At 46.5% G+C, this 16,958-nt stretch overlaps 1 protein-coding gene across 1 annotated transcript; it reads left to right on the top strand.

The window, feature by feature from the left end:
• Nucleotides 1–212: 212 nt before the first annotated feature.
• UBXN8 (UBX domain protein 8) lies at nt 213–15,305 on the top strand. The gene is made up of 8 exons (XM_084760376.1): nt 213–809; nt 4,607–4,729; nt 6,569–6,639; nt 7,730–7,852; nt 10,441–10,578; nt 12,232–12,273; nt 13,624–13,698; nt 15,068–15,305. Exons 1-8 carry the CDS (start codon nt 722–724, stop codon nt 15,236–15,238), a joined length of 831 nt encoding a protein of 276 aa, XP_084616502.1. The 5' UTR covers nt 213–721; the 3' UTR covers nt 15,239–15,305.
• The last annotated feature ends 1,653 nt before the right edge of the window (nt 15,306–16,958 follow it).

Here is a 16,958-nt window from a genome sequence, read left to right as displayed (position 1 = left end):
AGAACCAGGCAATATTGTGGAAATAATAAACGTTACTTGAGCTAAACTTAAGAGTGACTTAGAACATCGATGTTTGGGATTTGCAAAGTTGGTTATCTTGTCGGCCCTCTCCATACCTGAGCTGCAAGTTACCATAGGTGAGTCATGGAGTGACAGTGAAGTCACAGAATTATGAGGCCAAGGTTAAGTCATAACAGTAACACGTGTAGGGCAAACTGACAGGGAGGTCAGTAAGCCGGAGCAGGTCTAGGGGATCTACACGCGGGTGTGGGGTGGGAGCAGATACTTGGCAGCAGGCCCCCCTTTTAAGCTTCCCGCAGGACCTGTTAGGGAGAGAAAATGCTTCGTAACTAGTAAGCTAGGAACCACAAGGCCAGTCACCCCTAAGCGCCACAGGGCCAAAGGGCCTCACAGCGTCAACTGCTCTCTTTGAGTCATTTCACTCTTCCAAGCGCCATCTTTTAGACCCGCACAGTCGGACAGCCCAGTCATCGCGACCCTCAGATCCACAGGACAGGAGACTCCCTAGAAGCTCTCGAGTCGAAGGAGATGACCCGCGCCACCTGAGGACGGACTATGGGCTTATCTCATTCGGGCCCACGCCCCAGCCTTAGGGCCTGATCCTCCGTCCACATTCCTCACTGCGCTTGGCCTCCGTTCCGAGCTGGCGGAAGGAACGGCCGGAAGGGGCGGGCACTGCGCCCGGCTGGTCTTTCGCACCATGGCTTCTCGCGGCGTCCTTGGCATTTTCTTGCTCTCTGCTCTCCCTCTCCTGTGTCTGGAGCTCCGGCGCGGGATCCCGAGTCTCGGTAAATATTGCCTAACCTTCTCGGTGCTCAGAGCTGGGGTGTTTTCACCTGAGTGGTGCATACAGTTCCTTCTTGGCCATGGCGTCTTTGAGCGCTTTTGACTACAATTCCCAGAGTCCATCGCGCCCACTCCTCTTCCGGAGCCTCGTCCAGTTCGCGGGAAAAGTTCTCTTGGGCTCTCTCTAGGGTCTTCTTTGAACGGGGTTGGAGTGAGAAGCATGGCGACAGATAGAAACTGTTCTGCTTCAAAGAGTGTAGTAAGCTGATAGCGTGAGGGTCTTCAGAGCACGGAGACTGAGCTTTATACTTAAGGAGCCATCGCCTGGAAAAGAGGATGGAGCCGAGGGGAATGTTCCAGGCGAAGGCCTTTGTGACAAGATCAAGGAATGGAAGAAAGGAGAGCCCCCAAATAGCATTTATTGGATTTTGATTCTAAGTCAGACACTACAGTTTGCACTCACAATCTTCACTACTGCTGTAAGGACTTGTAGGTACTGTTGGCATAAAAAACAGCCTTCATCCCAAAGTGGGTAAGAATTTATTTTGGAGTCAAAGACAAATGTCCGAGGTCTAGGAATACAGATTTAGGGCGCTTCAGATTCTGTGTTTCATAGTCCCATAAGGTTTTGGTAGTAACAGCAAAAAACGTCATAAAACACTTCAAATACGCCTTGGTACACCAGGGGGATGTTTACTGCAATGTGTGGGGAAAACCTCACCCGGAAGCCCCAGATGAGACAGCTTTCCGAGCGTTTGGGTTGGTGGAAGGTTGTGGGCTAAGTTACTATCTTTTGTTGGTTCCATGTGATAGTCACAGGACATTAGGTCAGCACAGAGGTGGCAGTGGGTGGCCATTAAGTGGGCTAAAGATAGCCCACGATAATCTGTGATTAGGCTCTGGACCTGCAACATTTGAACCACTCCATGGTCTAAAAAATTCTTCTCAGTCTGTCATGTTTTGTAGAATGTACAACGGAAGGGGTGGTTTCTTCGGGGATATTTGAGCTTACAGCGCTGTTAAAACCATTCCCCTGCATTTGAGAGTGAGTGACTTCTTGGAGTTGGTTGTGATCTTTATTTCCTTTTTTTTCCCCCTTCCGTTTTTCGAGACAGTGTTTCTCTGTGTAGCCTTGGCTGTCCTGGACTTGGTTTGTAGACCAGGCTGGCCTCGAACTTACAGTGATCCACCTGCCTCTGCCTCCCAAGTGCTGGGATTAAAGGTGTGCTCCACCACCGCCCGGCTTCTCTCTCTCTTTCTTTTTTTCTTTCTTTTTTTTTTGGTTTTGCATTTTTCTAGACAGGGTTTCTCTTTGAAACAGCCCTGGCCATCCTGGAACTTGCTGTATAGATCATGCTGCCCTGGAACTCACAGAGATCCTCCTGCGTCTGCCTAGTGCTGGGAGTAAAGGCATTGTGGCTCACTGTGGTAGTAGGCTTTTCCTCCACTGCCTTGCATGATTTTTCTTTTTGTGTGTGTCTTTTGACTCTTCCGCTAGCTTAGGTTGGCCTGCAACTTGAAGCAAAGCTCCTGCCTCAGGCTTCCAGGTCCTGAGATGACAGCATTAGCCACCGTGCCATGCTAACCCAACGGTCTTTAAAGGGTCATTCTGGTAGCTGGAGAGAGAGTGGTTAAGAGCACCGGCAACTCTTTTAGAAGACCCTGCCTGGTTTAATTCCCAGCATCCATATGGTAGCTCGCACCTCCTGATCCAAGGGATCTGACACCCTCACACGGACATACATGTAGTCAAAACATGAGTGTACATAAAAGAAAAATTATTAAAAGAGAAAAAGAAAAGAATTTTAAAAAAAAGGGGGTCATTCTGGATTCTGTGTGGAGAATGTTCTGGAAGGAAGCGACGGAGGTTAGGGCTTTGCCATAGGTGACTAGGACTAGCTAAGGATGAAGATGAGCTGTGGGCAGAGTTGAGGCATGAGTGAAGAAGAAACAATAGACCTGGCAGATGGGAAGTTTCCATGTCCGTCTCCCTCCTTAAACACACTTGTTTTTCAAGGCAGGGTTTCTCTGTGTGGTCCTAGCTGTCCTGGACATCTACCCGGTTCTGCCTCCCAGTGCTGGGATTAAAGTTGTGTACCACCACTCCAGGCAACCTTAAGCAAATGTCCAAGCTAAGTTTCCTTCCTCTACCCTCCCTCCTACTCAGCAAGGACACACATGCCCTGAAACATGACTAGAGACAAGAAGTGAGAATAAAATGCTCTTTAAAAACCTAGATTGGTCCAGGCATAGAGGTGCACGCCTTTAATCTCAACATTCGGGAGGCAGAGGCAGGTGGATCTCTGTGAGTTCAAGGCTAGCTTGGTCTACAAAGCAAGTCCAGGACAGCCAAGGCTACACAGAGAAACCCTGTTTTGAAAAACAAAACAAAACAACTCCCCCCCCCCCAACAAAACAAAACCCAAAAACCAAAACCCAAGAAACCCTAGATTGGAAGCTGGGTGCTGGTGGAGCAATTCTTTAATCTCATCACTCGAGAGGCAGAGGCAGGAGGATTGCTGTGAGTTCTAGGCCAGTCTGATCTACAAATTGAATCTAGGACAGCCAAGGCTACACAGAGCCTTTTGTTTTTGTCTCAGAAGAAACAAAAAACAAAACAACCCCCTTCAACCCAAAACCAAAACCCTAGATTGAAGTATATAAAGATGCCCCCCCTCCCAAGACAGGGTTTCTCTATGTAGCCCTGGCTGTCCTGGAACTTACTCTGTAGACCAGGCTGGCCTGAAATTCACAGATAAGCCCACCTCTGCCTCCCGAGTGCTATCACAGCTGGCTGATGCTCTCAACATTGTGGTAACTGAGTCTTCACCTGGGCTGTCAGAACAGTGTAAGAAGTACTGATAAACATGAGTAGCAGTTTTATGTATCAGTGACTGAGTAAGAGCTGGGAACTACAGAAACTAACAGTGGCACAGTTCAGTCCTGAGAAGGAACTAGGTATTTCAGAGCCTGGGCAGGGGTGTATCTCTCAGTAGAGAAAAGTATTCTCAGAAGTCTGGTGGCTGAGCCCCAGGACCAAATGAGTAAATAAGCAAATGACACTTTGGGACAGCAAGTAGTAATGGTGCTTACTGCCAAGCTTTAGGACTGGAGTTGGACTCCTGGAACCCATGTGGGATTGGGGAGGGGATGGAGGTGGTGGTGGTGGTGGGGGAGGTGGAGTTGACTCTTGCAAATTGTCCACTGACCTCCTCTTGTGCAATGAGGGATGCACTCTGCCTGACCCAAGTGCCCCAAGTAACTACTATTTTAAAATATTTTAATGTTCCTTGGAATGGCTATCTAAAATAGAACTGGGATTTGACAAGATGTTTTGCAGACTCTTTTATTTAATACGTTTTTCAGGACAGGGTTTCTCTGGGTAACAGTCCTGGCTGTCCTAAACTTGCTTTGTAGACCAGGCTGGACTTGAACTCTCCGAGATCCACCTGCCTCGGCCTCCTGAGTGGTGGAGTTAAAGATGTGTGCTCTGAGCCTGGCTGTTCCTCTGAATCTTATTTCAAAAAAAAAGCAATCTTATGCATTATTAATCCTCATTTATTTATAATACAACTGAGCACTGTGTGTTCCTAAAACAGGGTGCTTCTTCTAGCATTATTTCACAGTCTGTTGTTACAGTGACCACCATGTTGAATTTCAGTGCCCCAGGAGACTTAGGAAAATGGAGGTTTGTGTCATTTAGCATTTACTATGTTTTCTAGCGTTAGTAATTATTATTAGCAAGGAAAGAGAATTTTTCTCTTAAAAAACGTTTAATTAGAAACATTTTTTAAATAAGGAATTAAAGATGTCATTTTGCTGAGTGGCCGGATGGCCCTGCTGCTCGCGGTGCTTACCCTGATCATCTCTGTGGCCACGTCCTTGTTTAACACCTTCAAGCCTTCCCAAGTTCATCTAAAAGGTCAGTTCATTACCTGTGGTACCTTTAACTGTTTTTTTTTTCCCCTCCAAAAATAAAAGTAACCTTTTCTGTTCAAATTTTGTTGTTTTGTTTCTTCGAGTTTTATCACTAGTTTATGATGTGTACTTTCAAGTGGGAGCCTGTCCTCTCCTCGAACTATATGGCTCCAGGGATGGGACCAGGTCAGAGGTTGGACAGTAAGTGTCCTTACCCACGGAACTCTCTGAGCAGCCTTAGAAGCGTCAAAAGCCATGGATAGAGATGGCTTTGTGGTTAAGAGCACTGGCTGCTCTTCCTGAGGCCCTGAGCTCTATTCCCAGCAACTATGTGGTGTCTCACAACTGTCTGCAACTCCAGTTCCTGGGGATCTGGCACCCTCTTCTGGCCTGCATGGGCACTACATGCATGAGGTACACGAAATACAGCCAGAACATTCATATACGTATGATTTAAAACAAAAGCAAACAAGACAAACACAAAAACCAGTATTGTATTTGGTTTTCTAACGTTACTTTTAAAACTAATAGCTGCTTTAAATGTTATTAACAAAAGCTTCCCGGTAATGAATTTGTCTTTTTTGTTGTTGTTGTTAAGATAGGGTCCCAGATAACATAGGCTGGCTGATACTTAGTGATCCCCCTGCCTCCATGTCCTGTCTGCCGAGATTACAAGCATGTACCAACATAGCTTATAGCATGTGGTACTGGGGATACAGCTCAGGGTTCTGTGTGCTGGGCTAACATCCCAAATAAGCTACCCTGTAGCCTCTGTAGTTTATTACTTGTACAATAAGTAAATACAATGAAGAGTGTAAATTTATATAGCTCTTTCACGTTGACCATACAAAAAACATAATCCCAATAATATATGACAATGTGGATGCAATGTGGATGCTTCTCAGTCATAGGTTTTGAATTTTCTCTGCTTTGATCTTGTACTTCAAATGACTGCCTATATTGGATATTGAACAAGAACATTGTAATTTGACTAGGAAGTTTATATAGGCTGTGTTTTCAGGGCTCGGTGTGACCCTCAGCTGTAGAAACATGAATAGCACGAGTGCCCCGGTTTCAGTCCTTAGCACAATGCTGTCAGGGAGATGGTTTGCTGATTATATTGGACTGGAAGCCTCTGCAACTTGCTGGCTATAAATATGGAAATGCACCCCTGATGGTCCCTGCCCTTGTAACTTGTCCCTTTGCATTCTTTGAGTGTGAGTCATGTGCTTTACTTATTGGTTGTAGACAGGTTCTTGGCATCATCTTCACTGAACGCTGATGCTATGTAATATGCAGTATTAAAACTGTTTAGGTAGGGTATGGTGGCACATGCCTATAATCATAGCATTTGGGAAGCTGAAATCAGGAGGATCCTTAGTTCTAGTCCAGCCAGGGCTTCACAGAGAGAGCCTGTCTCCAGAAAAAGAAATTTGTTACATACAATAATATGTGCTAGTGAATTGTGTCAGAATTGCTTTTATTATAGATTTCATATGCAAAGTCTTAATTTTTACTGGTTGAATCTACCTTTTTGTTGTTGTTTTTTGTTTGTTTGTTTGTTTTTCAAGACAGGGTTTCTCTGTGTATCCTTGGCTGACCTGGACTCACTTTGTAGACCAGGCTGGCCTCGAACACTCAGCAATCTGCCTGCCTCTGCCTCCTGAGTGCTAGGATTACAGCCGTGTGCCACCATGCCTAGCTACCTCATTTTATTATTTGAAAAATATATAGTATTCATGTCTTTTAAAATGATAAAAAATCTACAGACTGTTTTCAGAGAAAATGCACTTGAGTCTTTGATATTTGAGGCTTGAAAAGTACGTTTATGTTTTGGATTCAGAAGGAGAAGAGGAGAATGAGAAAAGACAACGGCTCGTGAGGAAAAGGCAGCAGGAAGCTCAGGGTGAGAAGGTAAGGCTGGGCCCTCAAGGATGCCTGAGGATGCTGCCTCACTGTCTGTGCTAAGAGGTCTTTGTGTGAACAGTTCCTGATGTCTAATGCACATGGCATGAAACTGTAGCCTCTCTCCTTTTTTGAGACAAGGTCTTTTGGATTGCTGGCCGACTTTGGGTATGCAATGAGGATGACCTTGGATGCTCTTCTCGCCTCCGTTTCCTAAGTCCTGGGATTGCCAGGCTTGGTGTTGACTCTTGAAAATTAAAAACAAAACAACAGCCCATTTCTTACATTTTGCTTACTTTCCTTCATATGTGTGTGTGATGTGTGTGGGGAGACTCGGGTTCTGTCATTTCACTCTGTGGGCCCCAGGGTTTGAGCTCAGGTGGTCAGGCATGGTGGCAGGTGCCGTCACCCACTTGACAGTTGGACTTGCCCTGGCCGCTGTCTTAGCCAAGTTGTCCTCAGTCTCAGGATCTTCCTGCCTCAGTTCAGCAGCCTGAGTGCTGAGCTCAGAGGTGTGTGACACCATGCCCAGAACATGTGGGATATGTTCTGTCATTCCTGAGTCTTAGCCACTGTGAAGAGACACCAAGACAAAGGCAACTCTCACACACCATCTCCAACAAGGTCGCACCTCCAACAAGGTGTCTAGACGTATGTGAGCCCGTCTTAGGGTTACTATTGCTGTGATGACCACAGCAACTCTTATAAAGAAAGGCATTTGATTAGGGCTGGCTTACCGGCTTAGAGGTCTCCTCCCTTGTCATCACGGCAGGAAGCATGGCAGCATGCAGGCAGCTATGGTGCTGGAGAGATAGCTGAGCGTTCTACATCCTGACGGCAGGCAGCAGGGAGAGAGACACACTGGGCCTGGCTTGAGCTTCTGGAAAGTTCAAAGCCCACCCCTAGTGACACACTTCCTCCATCAAGGCCACACCTAATAGCGCCACTCCCCAATGCCTAAGCATTTAAATATATGAGCCTGTGGGGGCCATTCCTGTGCAAACCGTCACAGGTTTCAAACCTTGTTCTTGATCTGTAACGTGAATGACAACGTGAATGTGCAGAAACGCTATAGTAATAACATCTTTTTCTTGAACAGGCGAGCAGATATATACAGAATGTTTTAAAACCTCAGCAGGAAATGAAATTGAAAAAACTAGAAGAGCGTTTTTATCAAATGACGGGGGAAACCTGGAGATTAACTACTGGCCACAAACTTGAGGTTGGAAAAACTGTTTTTATGTTTTGAATCCTATTACTTTTTTTCTGTTGGTGTGTGCGCGCGTGTACGCGCTGCCTGTGTGGACACATGCTAGAGTTGGATGTCAGGTCTTCCTCTGTTCTTACCCACTAAGCTAAGCTGCCTTCCCACCTGTGTGTTAGCACTTCTAGGTTTGTTTTCTCATTACTTTAGTGGCTGGTAGACAGTAGTAGTTTGACTTTACTTTCATTTGTTTTTGCTTTGTTTTTTGTTTTTAAAGACAGGGTTTCTCTGCTTAACAGCTCTGGCTGTCCTGGAACTCACTCTATAGATCAGGCTGGCTTCGAACTCACAGAGATCCACCTGCCTTTGCCTCCTAAGTGCTGGGATTAAAGGCGTGCACAACCCCCCACCCCCACCCCCCCACCCCCCACCCCCCGCCCGGCTGATTTTGCTTTTGAGTTGAAGTCTTACCCTGGAACCTTGGCTTCCACTTCCTTGGCCCAGGCTTCTTGAGCAGCGGAGACCACGGGTGTATACCACTCTACCACGTTCAACTGGCAGGTGTTAGCCTGACATCTCTCTTCTGGTCACAAAGTGACTTAGTCACTAGTACTACTGTTTTGAAATGGCTAATGGTGACAGTGGGAATCCAGGGACAGGGCAAACTGCTGATGTGGTTATTTTAGGAGAGTCATGGGTAGAGCCGAATTCGACGTGTCTGCCCATCAGTTCCCACGGTCCACAGTGAGGCAGCCCTGGCTTGACTAGTGAACAGCTTGGCATTGGAATGTCCATTCTCACTCCCTGTGCTCCCCTCAGTTTCCCTCATAAAAGAAGGGTGACTAAGTCCCAGGAAGCAGTGAATAGTTCAGTTCTGTGAAAAAGGTTCTAAAAAGGTTAGTAGCTGTACCGGAAGGAGTTACTGAGCGATGCCGGGTGGTGGTGGCACACGCCTGTAATCCCAGCACTTGGGAGGCAGGGGCAGGCAGATCTCTGTGAGTTTGAGGCCAGCCTGGTCTACAGAGTGAGTTCCAGGACAGCCAGGGCGGCCAAGTCTGCTCGCTTGATGTCCCTGGGAGACGTGCACTTTTCTGGAGAGAGATGGCAGGATGGACCTGGGGCAGAGAGGAGCTCGGGTGGGGACCTGAGAGCAGCGGAGGGAGGGGAAACTGCTTGTGATGTCTTGTATGAGAAAAGGATAAATACAAAACAAAACAAAACAAAACAGAAAAACAAAAGAAAGCTCAGCATTAAATTCTTTTGGAATGAGGAGAAAGTTCTAGTAAAGTATGTCAGTTGCTTTTGTGTCTCTATTATTGAAATGCCTTAGAGAATGGCTGGGGTTATTTTAGCTCAGTTTCAAACGAGTTCATCCACAGCGGCTGCAGGGCGTGGTGGACAGGGCAGAGCACGGTAGAAGGCAAAGGGCGTCTATACCATGAGTCCAGCTCAGGGTTAGGGCCTCTTTCCTCCTCTTCAGCGGGCTCCCATCTTCCCACCTCTCAGTAAGTCCTCACATTAGGATCCATTCTCAGAACCTTTTTATGTAATGGAGTTGCTTTCCGAGACGCACTGAGGTGGGCTTCACTCATCTCGTAGAGAAGTTTTATCTAGGTGATGGGGACCCCCTGCACTAGCTAACAGTATGAAGAGTAACCTTTGTGCTCCCTGGAATACTCTGCCTTGTAGAGAGATGACATGGAGGCTGAGGCTGAGCTAGGAAGCTTGGGTATTTAACAGAAATAGATGCTATTTCTATATATAGATGCTAGCTAGGGGTGCTTTGGAGTCACATACTGAGACATTGCTTTTTACATACATGTTCTGTGACTTCCTGGGGAGACTGCAACAAATGTCCATCCACCCCAGATAGTGCATCAGTGATAGACCCAGGAAATGCTTCCACCCACGCCTAGCTTGATGAGTTTGCAGGAGTGCAGGAGTGCAGGCAGCTGTATCACTCAGAAGCCCATGCGAACGGTAACCTGGGCTTTCTTGGCACATCTTGCAGACTGCCATCAGCAATAGTCTGTTTCTGTAGCGCTGAGGAGGGACCTCATGCATCTGAGACTCTGATGTTCCCTGGGTCCTAGGCTGAGCCTCCGTCTCAGGGTGATTTGGAGGAAAGAGCTACACTGCCCACCTTCCGTCTGCACAGCTGTTGACAGCACATCACCTCCCACTGCCTTGCTTCCTCTGCGGAGAGAAGGCGAGGACACACACCATTAGCCCCTTTCCTTGTTTCTGCTTTGGAAAGACTTAGTGGGTAGTTGGTCGGAGTGCTTGTGAGGCAGAGGCAGGGAATGCTGAAAGTTCAAGGCCAGTCTGGACTCTGTGAGATACAGGCCTGCAGGGCTAAGCACAGAACAGCATTAGCAACAGAAGTGAGGCAGGTGGGGCCTTGTCAGCTTTTCCTGGTCAGGGAAGACTTCAGAGCTGGATGAAGGTAGATTCTGAAGCCCATTTAGCCTCGTGTTTTCTTGTCCAAGGAGACGATGCTTTAGTTTGCTGATCTAAAAATGACTATCAGAGCTAAGACAGTAACCATTATGAATAGACCCTAGTTGACAGAACACGCCTCAAGTTTTTTGGTTGTTTTTGACCAGGGGGATGAAGATTTGGTGCTTGAAAACTCAAGTCAGGCATCTTTTGAAACAACCAACAGAGAGGCGGCAAGAAGGAGGAACTTGCCTAAGTTTCCAACGGAAATGTCACCACTTGCTCAGCAGCCCGTGAAGAAGGAGGTGGGTTGTACGCACCCAGTCACTGAGTCTGACCACTGATGAGGGAGTGCGGTCCTGGGGGAGGTGGCTGCTGCTTTAACCCAGATGGAGTCTTCCCACAACCCTGCAAAGGGGTCAGCTGTATAGACCTGTCCTATTTAATGATAAAGAACCTCAACCAGTTTAGAGGAAAGCTCTAAGACAAATGATACTGAGTTAGAAATAATTTGATAGTGTAGAGATGAAAAAGACAGTGTTTGGGAGCATAATGGCATGGCATTACACCTCTACCTCTCAAGTACTGGGATGATCGTCTGCACCACAACCCAAGGCTTTTCCTGTTTCTTTAAATAGTGCAACTTTACACAATATCCTAAACATCTTAAAAGAAAAAAAATTAGGGAAGCATGCTGGCGGTTGACGACAGGGCCTGTTGCAGGGTAGGCAAGCCCTCTGCTTGCCCAGTTTGAACTCACCTTTTCTTTTCTTTTTTTCTTTTTTGAGACAGAATTAAGAGCTATTTAAAAATACATTCACTAATTAATTGTATGTGTGTATGCATGAGAGTGTGAAGATCTGAGGACAACCTGTGGGACTCCGTTTCTCTGGGGATTGAAGCCAGGTTGTCACCACCCACGTCCTGGTCCGTTTTCTAGTGCTGTGAAGAGACACCATGGCTGTGGCAACTCTCATAAAGGAAAACATTTAGTTGGGGCTGGCTTACAGCTCAGAGGTTCAGTCCATCATTGTTGCGGTGGGGGCATGGCGGGCCTGCAGGCAGACATGGCGCCGGTAAGGTAGCTGAGAGCTCTGTATCTGTATCAGAAAGCAGCAGGAAGAGAGATTGGGCCTGTTTGAACACCTGAAACTCCAAAACCCACCCCAAGTGACACACTTCCTCCAACAAGGCCACACCTCCTAAAGTGCCACTCCTAAGAGTCTGTGGGGACCAGTTTCATTCAAACCACCATATCTTGCTCACCCATAGATTTTAATATAGCCTTTATTTGATATTTTTGAGATAACATCTTATTATGTCGCTTTGGCTAGCCTAGAACTTGATTTGCAGACCAAACCTTGGACTGAGATCTGCCCATCTCTCTTAAAGGAGACACCGAGGGAGCAAATTAGACATACCTGAAAATAATCACATCTAATTTTTATTGTATTGTAAACTTTTTTTCCTTCCTCTCTTCCATCATCTTGTCCTTTTTTTTTTGGACAGGGTTTCTCTATGTAACAGCCTTGACTGTCTTGGAACTCACTCTGTAGATCAGGCTGGCCTCAAACTTGAAGCTGCCTTTGCCTCCCAAGTGCTGAGATTAAAGGTGTGAGCCACCACACCCAGCTCTATTGCAAACTTTAAAAATCTATTATAAGAATCACGTCAGTTATTTACTGTATGCGAGTATGCATATGCATGTGTGGTGGGCAGAGGACAACCTTGCAGTAGTCGGTTCTATTTTTCCCCCATGTGGACTCCAGGGATCAAGCCCACGTCAGGCTAGACAGCAGGCACCAGGCCTTGCCTCCTGTAAATGTCTGATAGATGTATATATAAAAAGGCCTTTTAAAACCTGGATGCATGTGGCCTACTGAAGAGGGGTCTTCCTGAGAGCTCTCACTCCTTGGAAATGGCTTTCCTTTCCTTTCATTAACACTCATGTTCTTTAGGTTCCTGATTTACCTGAAGAACCACCAGAAACAGCTAAAGAGGTACGTTTCTCTTACTCTCCATTTCCTTGGCTTGGCATCAGGTAGGTTAAGTCCTACAAACCCTTGGGTTTAGGGAGGAGGGCAGGTTCCTTGCGGCTTCCCTGGAGTCGTCTCCCTCCGGACTGCGGCATCAGGTGCTCAGCTGAGTGCTATGTGGGAGGCAGGCTGCTGAGTTGTTTTTGACGTGCACCCCCTGCTTTAGGAGAGAGTACAGAGCAGCAGAGCGCTTACTCCTGAGAGCAGCGGTCAAACAGGCAGACGGCTCCATTCCAGTCCTCCATACAATGGAGCCTGCAGCTGCTTGTGCTGTTGCTGGGCTGGATTTCTGTCTGCTTTCTTAGTTACAGGTGACTGGTGGAGGGCCCACATGTCTTTAGAGCCATGAAGTTATTGGTTAACATGCCCAGAAAGAGAACTGTCAGTATGCCATTTTGTGAAGTTCGGCATCATTAGACTCCTCAGAAAACAGTTTTTTGAAGTAGCTTTGCAGTTTAGAGACTGTTTTGTCAACACGTGTGACGTTTAGGTTTGGTTATCTTCAGACAATCTGAAAGTTATTCACAGATAAACACAACTGAAGCAAGCAATCCAGATATTCAGTCCCAAGGAGAACAGTATTTTATGTGTATGTGCCTGCGTAAGTGTATGTGCTGCACATGTGTGGGGACACCGTGGAAGCCAGAGGAGGCCATTGGACGCCTTAGAATGGAGTTGCAGGAGGTTGGGAGTCACCTCATGTGGGTGCTGGGCACCGAACTGTACTGCAAGAGCAGTGCATGCTTTCCAGCCCCTTCTAACATAATTTCTCTTCAGATTTGATGTGTGTGTTTTGCCTGCATGTTTGGCTGTGCACCATATGCATGCCCATGGAGGTCGGAAGAGGGCACCATGTCTCTAAAAACTGGAGTTACAGACTGTTTCTCAGCTACTGTGTGGGTGCTTGGGAACTGAACTTGGGTCCTCTGGACAGGACCATCTCTCCCTCCTACTTAAACAGTTTTTTAGGTAGTTTCACGAGGCTGAGGATGGCCTCGAACTTACTCTGTGGCTGCAGTTCACTGTAGTGTCTGGTCCTCTTGGCTCCATCCTTGCAGTGCTGGGAACTCAACTGACTTTTATCACCACCATGTGTGGTCCATGGGGTGCTGGATGCTGAAGCCAGGGCTTTTTGTTGCTAGGCAAATTCTCTATCAGTTGAGCCACACCCCCAGCCAGACTGGAGCTCCCATCTGGACATCGGTCTTGCTCTTGCTTTAGAGCGCAGGCTGGCCTGTCTTCCTGCCTCACCCTCTTGTGTGGACTGTAGGTCTGAGTGACCAGTGTGGCTCATCTGGACATTTGTCTCCCCAGGTAGTTACTGTTGCCCTTCGATGCCCAAGTGGGCGTGTTCTGAGGAGAAGATTTTTCAAGTCTTGGAATTCACAGGTGAGGAAACCAGTGTTTTCAGAAATACCGTCTAATGAAATTGGTCAGCAGTGCTGAACTGCAGTGGGAGACATTACCATACAGACAGTATGGGTGTTCTGCCTTGCAGAAGGTTTGCTAATTTCTCTGAATTGTGATCTCTACATTTTGTTTTTCCCTTTTTGTTTTTTCTTTTTTAGTACTAGGGTAGAGTCTAAAGCTTCAGGCATGCGTCCTCGTCCTGACCTGTGTTTCTTTTGTTTAACTACATTTCAGTTGGTGGTTTTGTTTTTGAGGCCAGGGGCTGGCGGTGTAATATCGGAGTGTAATTCCTTCCATTTCAGGAGCTGCTGCAAGGACAAGTGAGATTCAAAACAGCTATAAACTTAGTGTAAACTAAAGGGCAGAATGGGTGTTCAGCACGTAAAAAACTACAACAAACCCAGGCTCAACTCTAAAAACATCTCAACTAAAATTATGACGGATGTACTGTATAGATCAGCAGTGGATTCTTGGCTGGTGGCCAGCATAAAAGGCACAGAGTGCACTTGTTGAGACACAAGATCTTGCTGTTGCCTGGGCTGGTCTCAAACCCAGTAACTTTTGGCTCCAGTAATCCTCCAGCCTTAGCTTTTGAATAACTCGACTCCAGCTATATGGACCCACTGCCAGCCCACCTTTCCTTTTGAAGCTAAACACGTCTATTTAAACTGTTTTGAGGCAAATGTGTTTTCGGGTGGATGTGAACATTTTTATCATAAATATATAACTTTTTTGGGGGGTGCTGAACTTCCCCTCACCCCAAGGCAGGGTCTCTCTGTATTGTCTTGGCAGCCCTGGACTCACTTTGTGGACCAGGCTGACTTCGAACTCACATCCATCCACCAGCCTCTGCCTCTCCAGTGCTGGGATTAAAGGTGTACGCCACCACGCCCGGCAAGGGGTGATGGACTTTGAACCTAGTGTGTATATGGTAATCTTTATGGACTACAGGAATGACCCACAGTAAATTGGGCTTTGTCTCAGGGCCCAAACATGTCCATTTGGACAAGCTTGTTAGTGAAATTTTTTTCTGTTCTCAACTTTTCATGGAGTATTTTCCATCCCTATTTATGGACTAGGTCTTGCTTATAGTAACTACTATAATAGCAGGCCTACTCTTTATCTGGGACAAAAGCATCTAAGTTACTCATAGCTCCATTTTCATGACACATGTACTCTCTCTTAAAGTGTAGAAAATTTATTTGAAAGGTAAGTACTTCTTATTCCTAGGGACCTGATTTCAGAATGACAGCTATACAATGCCACAGTGATACTCTGTGAGAACATGTGTGTACAGTCTGATACTAAGCCCTTTTTTTTCCCCTTTTTTTCCTTCTTCTTCTTCTAGGTCTTATTTGACTGGATGATGAAAATTGGGTACCACAAATCCCTATACGGCCTTTCCACTTCCTTTCCCAGAAGGCCTCTGGAAGCAGAGGGAGGCTTGTCACTGCAGGACATAGGAATAACCGTGGATACTGTACTTAATGTGGAAGAGAAGGAGCAGAGCAGCCAGTGAAGAGATCAGAAGTACCTGTTGCCCTTAAACAGGGCAGTGTTCACATTAAAGCCATGCTGGACCTTGAGCTCCTCTTGTCTATTGGAGCACACACACACACACACACACACACACACACACACACACGCACAAACAGTGGCTCAATGTCATCTTACAGTGTGCCAAAGGGAGAACAGAGTAGTAAGGACACAGATGACAGACATGTTAGGTCTCAGTAAGCACAGCGGCACATGCCTGAACTTCCAGGGTTTGAGTTAGACTGTCCTAAAATCAAACCAACCCTGACTACGTGAGACTTGTGACTGCTGCTCCAGCCCACCGTACCACACAGCATCTCACAATGCAGTCACGTCTTCTAAGTAGGAGATTCGACTGCATTTCCAAACATTTAAAGAGATTTCCGAGCCAACTGATTGTGTGTGTGTGTGTGTGTGTGTGTGTGTATATATATATAGAAATATAAATATATATATATATATTTTTTAATTTTATGTGCATCGTATGTCTACGGGTGTCAGATTTTGGAGTTACAGACAGTTGTGAGCTGCCATGTGGGTGCTGGGAATTGAACCCGGGTCCTCTGGAAGAACAGTCAGTGCTCCCAACCGCTGAGCCATCTCTCTAGCCCTGATTGTATATATTTTGACTTGGATGTGGGGATGAAGCTTTTGATGCATGAACTTTGGGGAACAGAATGAGACTGCAGAATGAAATTGCTGGTGGTGCATTTGGAATGTGAGCTCCTTGTATCTGATATCCTCAGAGCAGTGGGTTTCACCCTGTGGGCACCGCTAGGGGTGTCAACCCTTTTACAGGCGTCTCCTAAGGCCATCTACATATCAAATACTTACGTTATCATTCATAACAGTAGCAGAGCAGCAACAAAAATAATTTTGTGGTTGGGATCACCACAACATGAGGAACTGTGTTTTAGCAAGGGCCAGCGTTAGCAAGGTTGAGAACCACTGCCTTAAGAGCCTGTCTTAAGCTATATTTTTTGGGTTTCAAGTAGCCCAAGGTGGCCTTGCTAGCTCCTGATGCTTTTGTCCCGCTCCCCAAGTGCTGAGATACAGGCCTAAACCACCGCACCCAGACGAGGAAGTGCTAGGACTGACCTGGGCTTCATGATGCCCAGCAAACAGTCTATACCCACTGAGGACATTCCCATCCCCACACTTCCTATCTTACAATTTCCAGACTATTCCAGTCCCTACCCTTGGTGTTTGTCTTAAAATCCCCACACAGATAGAGGTAAAGCGAACCCGAGCTGGCGCTGATGGCCCTGGACTAGGAATCATCATACCTAAGCTCTGGGCAGTTGAGTCCTGTGTCTAGGTCAAAGGAGACAACCTATCTCAGCTTTTAGCCTATAGTTATTAAAGCAGACAATCCGAATTTTGTACTTAAAAATTGAATAAATTATACAAACAACTCAATGAAATGTTTAGATGTAAGAATGGGCGTCTTAATGGGTCTTAAAAATTATCAGCAAGTATTTAGGCTTTGTTCTGCTTCTGAATGTAAACCATAACCACTACTTCTGTAGGTGTGTGCACATAACCTGGACCTGAGCCTGAGGCCTGGGCGAGCACTGTACTAGTCGATCCCCAGTCCTAAACACACCACGCACCTTGTGTCAGTACAGCTGCTGACTTTCATCCCACACCTGCAATCCTAGCACTCAGAGGTAGAGCCAGGAGAAATCAAGTTCAAAGTCATC

The sequence above is a fragment of the Acomys minous genome, assembly GCF_964271855.1.
Source record: "Acomys minous genome assembly, chromosome: 15".
In the NCBI taxonomy this organism is placed as follows: Eukaryota; Metazoa; Chordata; class Mammalia; order Rodentia; family Muridae; genus Acomys; species Acomys minous.
Note: the sequence above shows the minus strand (reverse complement) of the source record. Positions and strands in the feature narration are given on the sequence as shown.

What these genes read in the sequence shown, in the direction of transcription:
- UBXN8 (XM_084760376.1), top strand. Translation starts at nt 722, where the DNA reads ATGGCTTCTCGCGGCGTCCTTGGCATTTTCTTGCTCTCTGCTCTCCCT. An exon ending in AGGAAGCTCAGGGTGAGAAG is followed by an intron (nt 6,640 to 7,729) that starts GTAAGGCTGGGC and finishes TTTCTTGAACAG; the next exon opens with GCGAGCAGATATATACAGAA. An exon ending in CTACTGGCCACAAACTTGAG is followed by an intron (nt 7,853 to 10,440) that starts GTTGGAAAAACT and finishes GTTTTTGACCAG; the next exon opens with GGGGATGAAGATTTGGTGCT.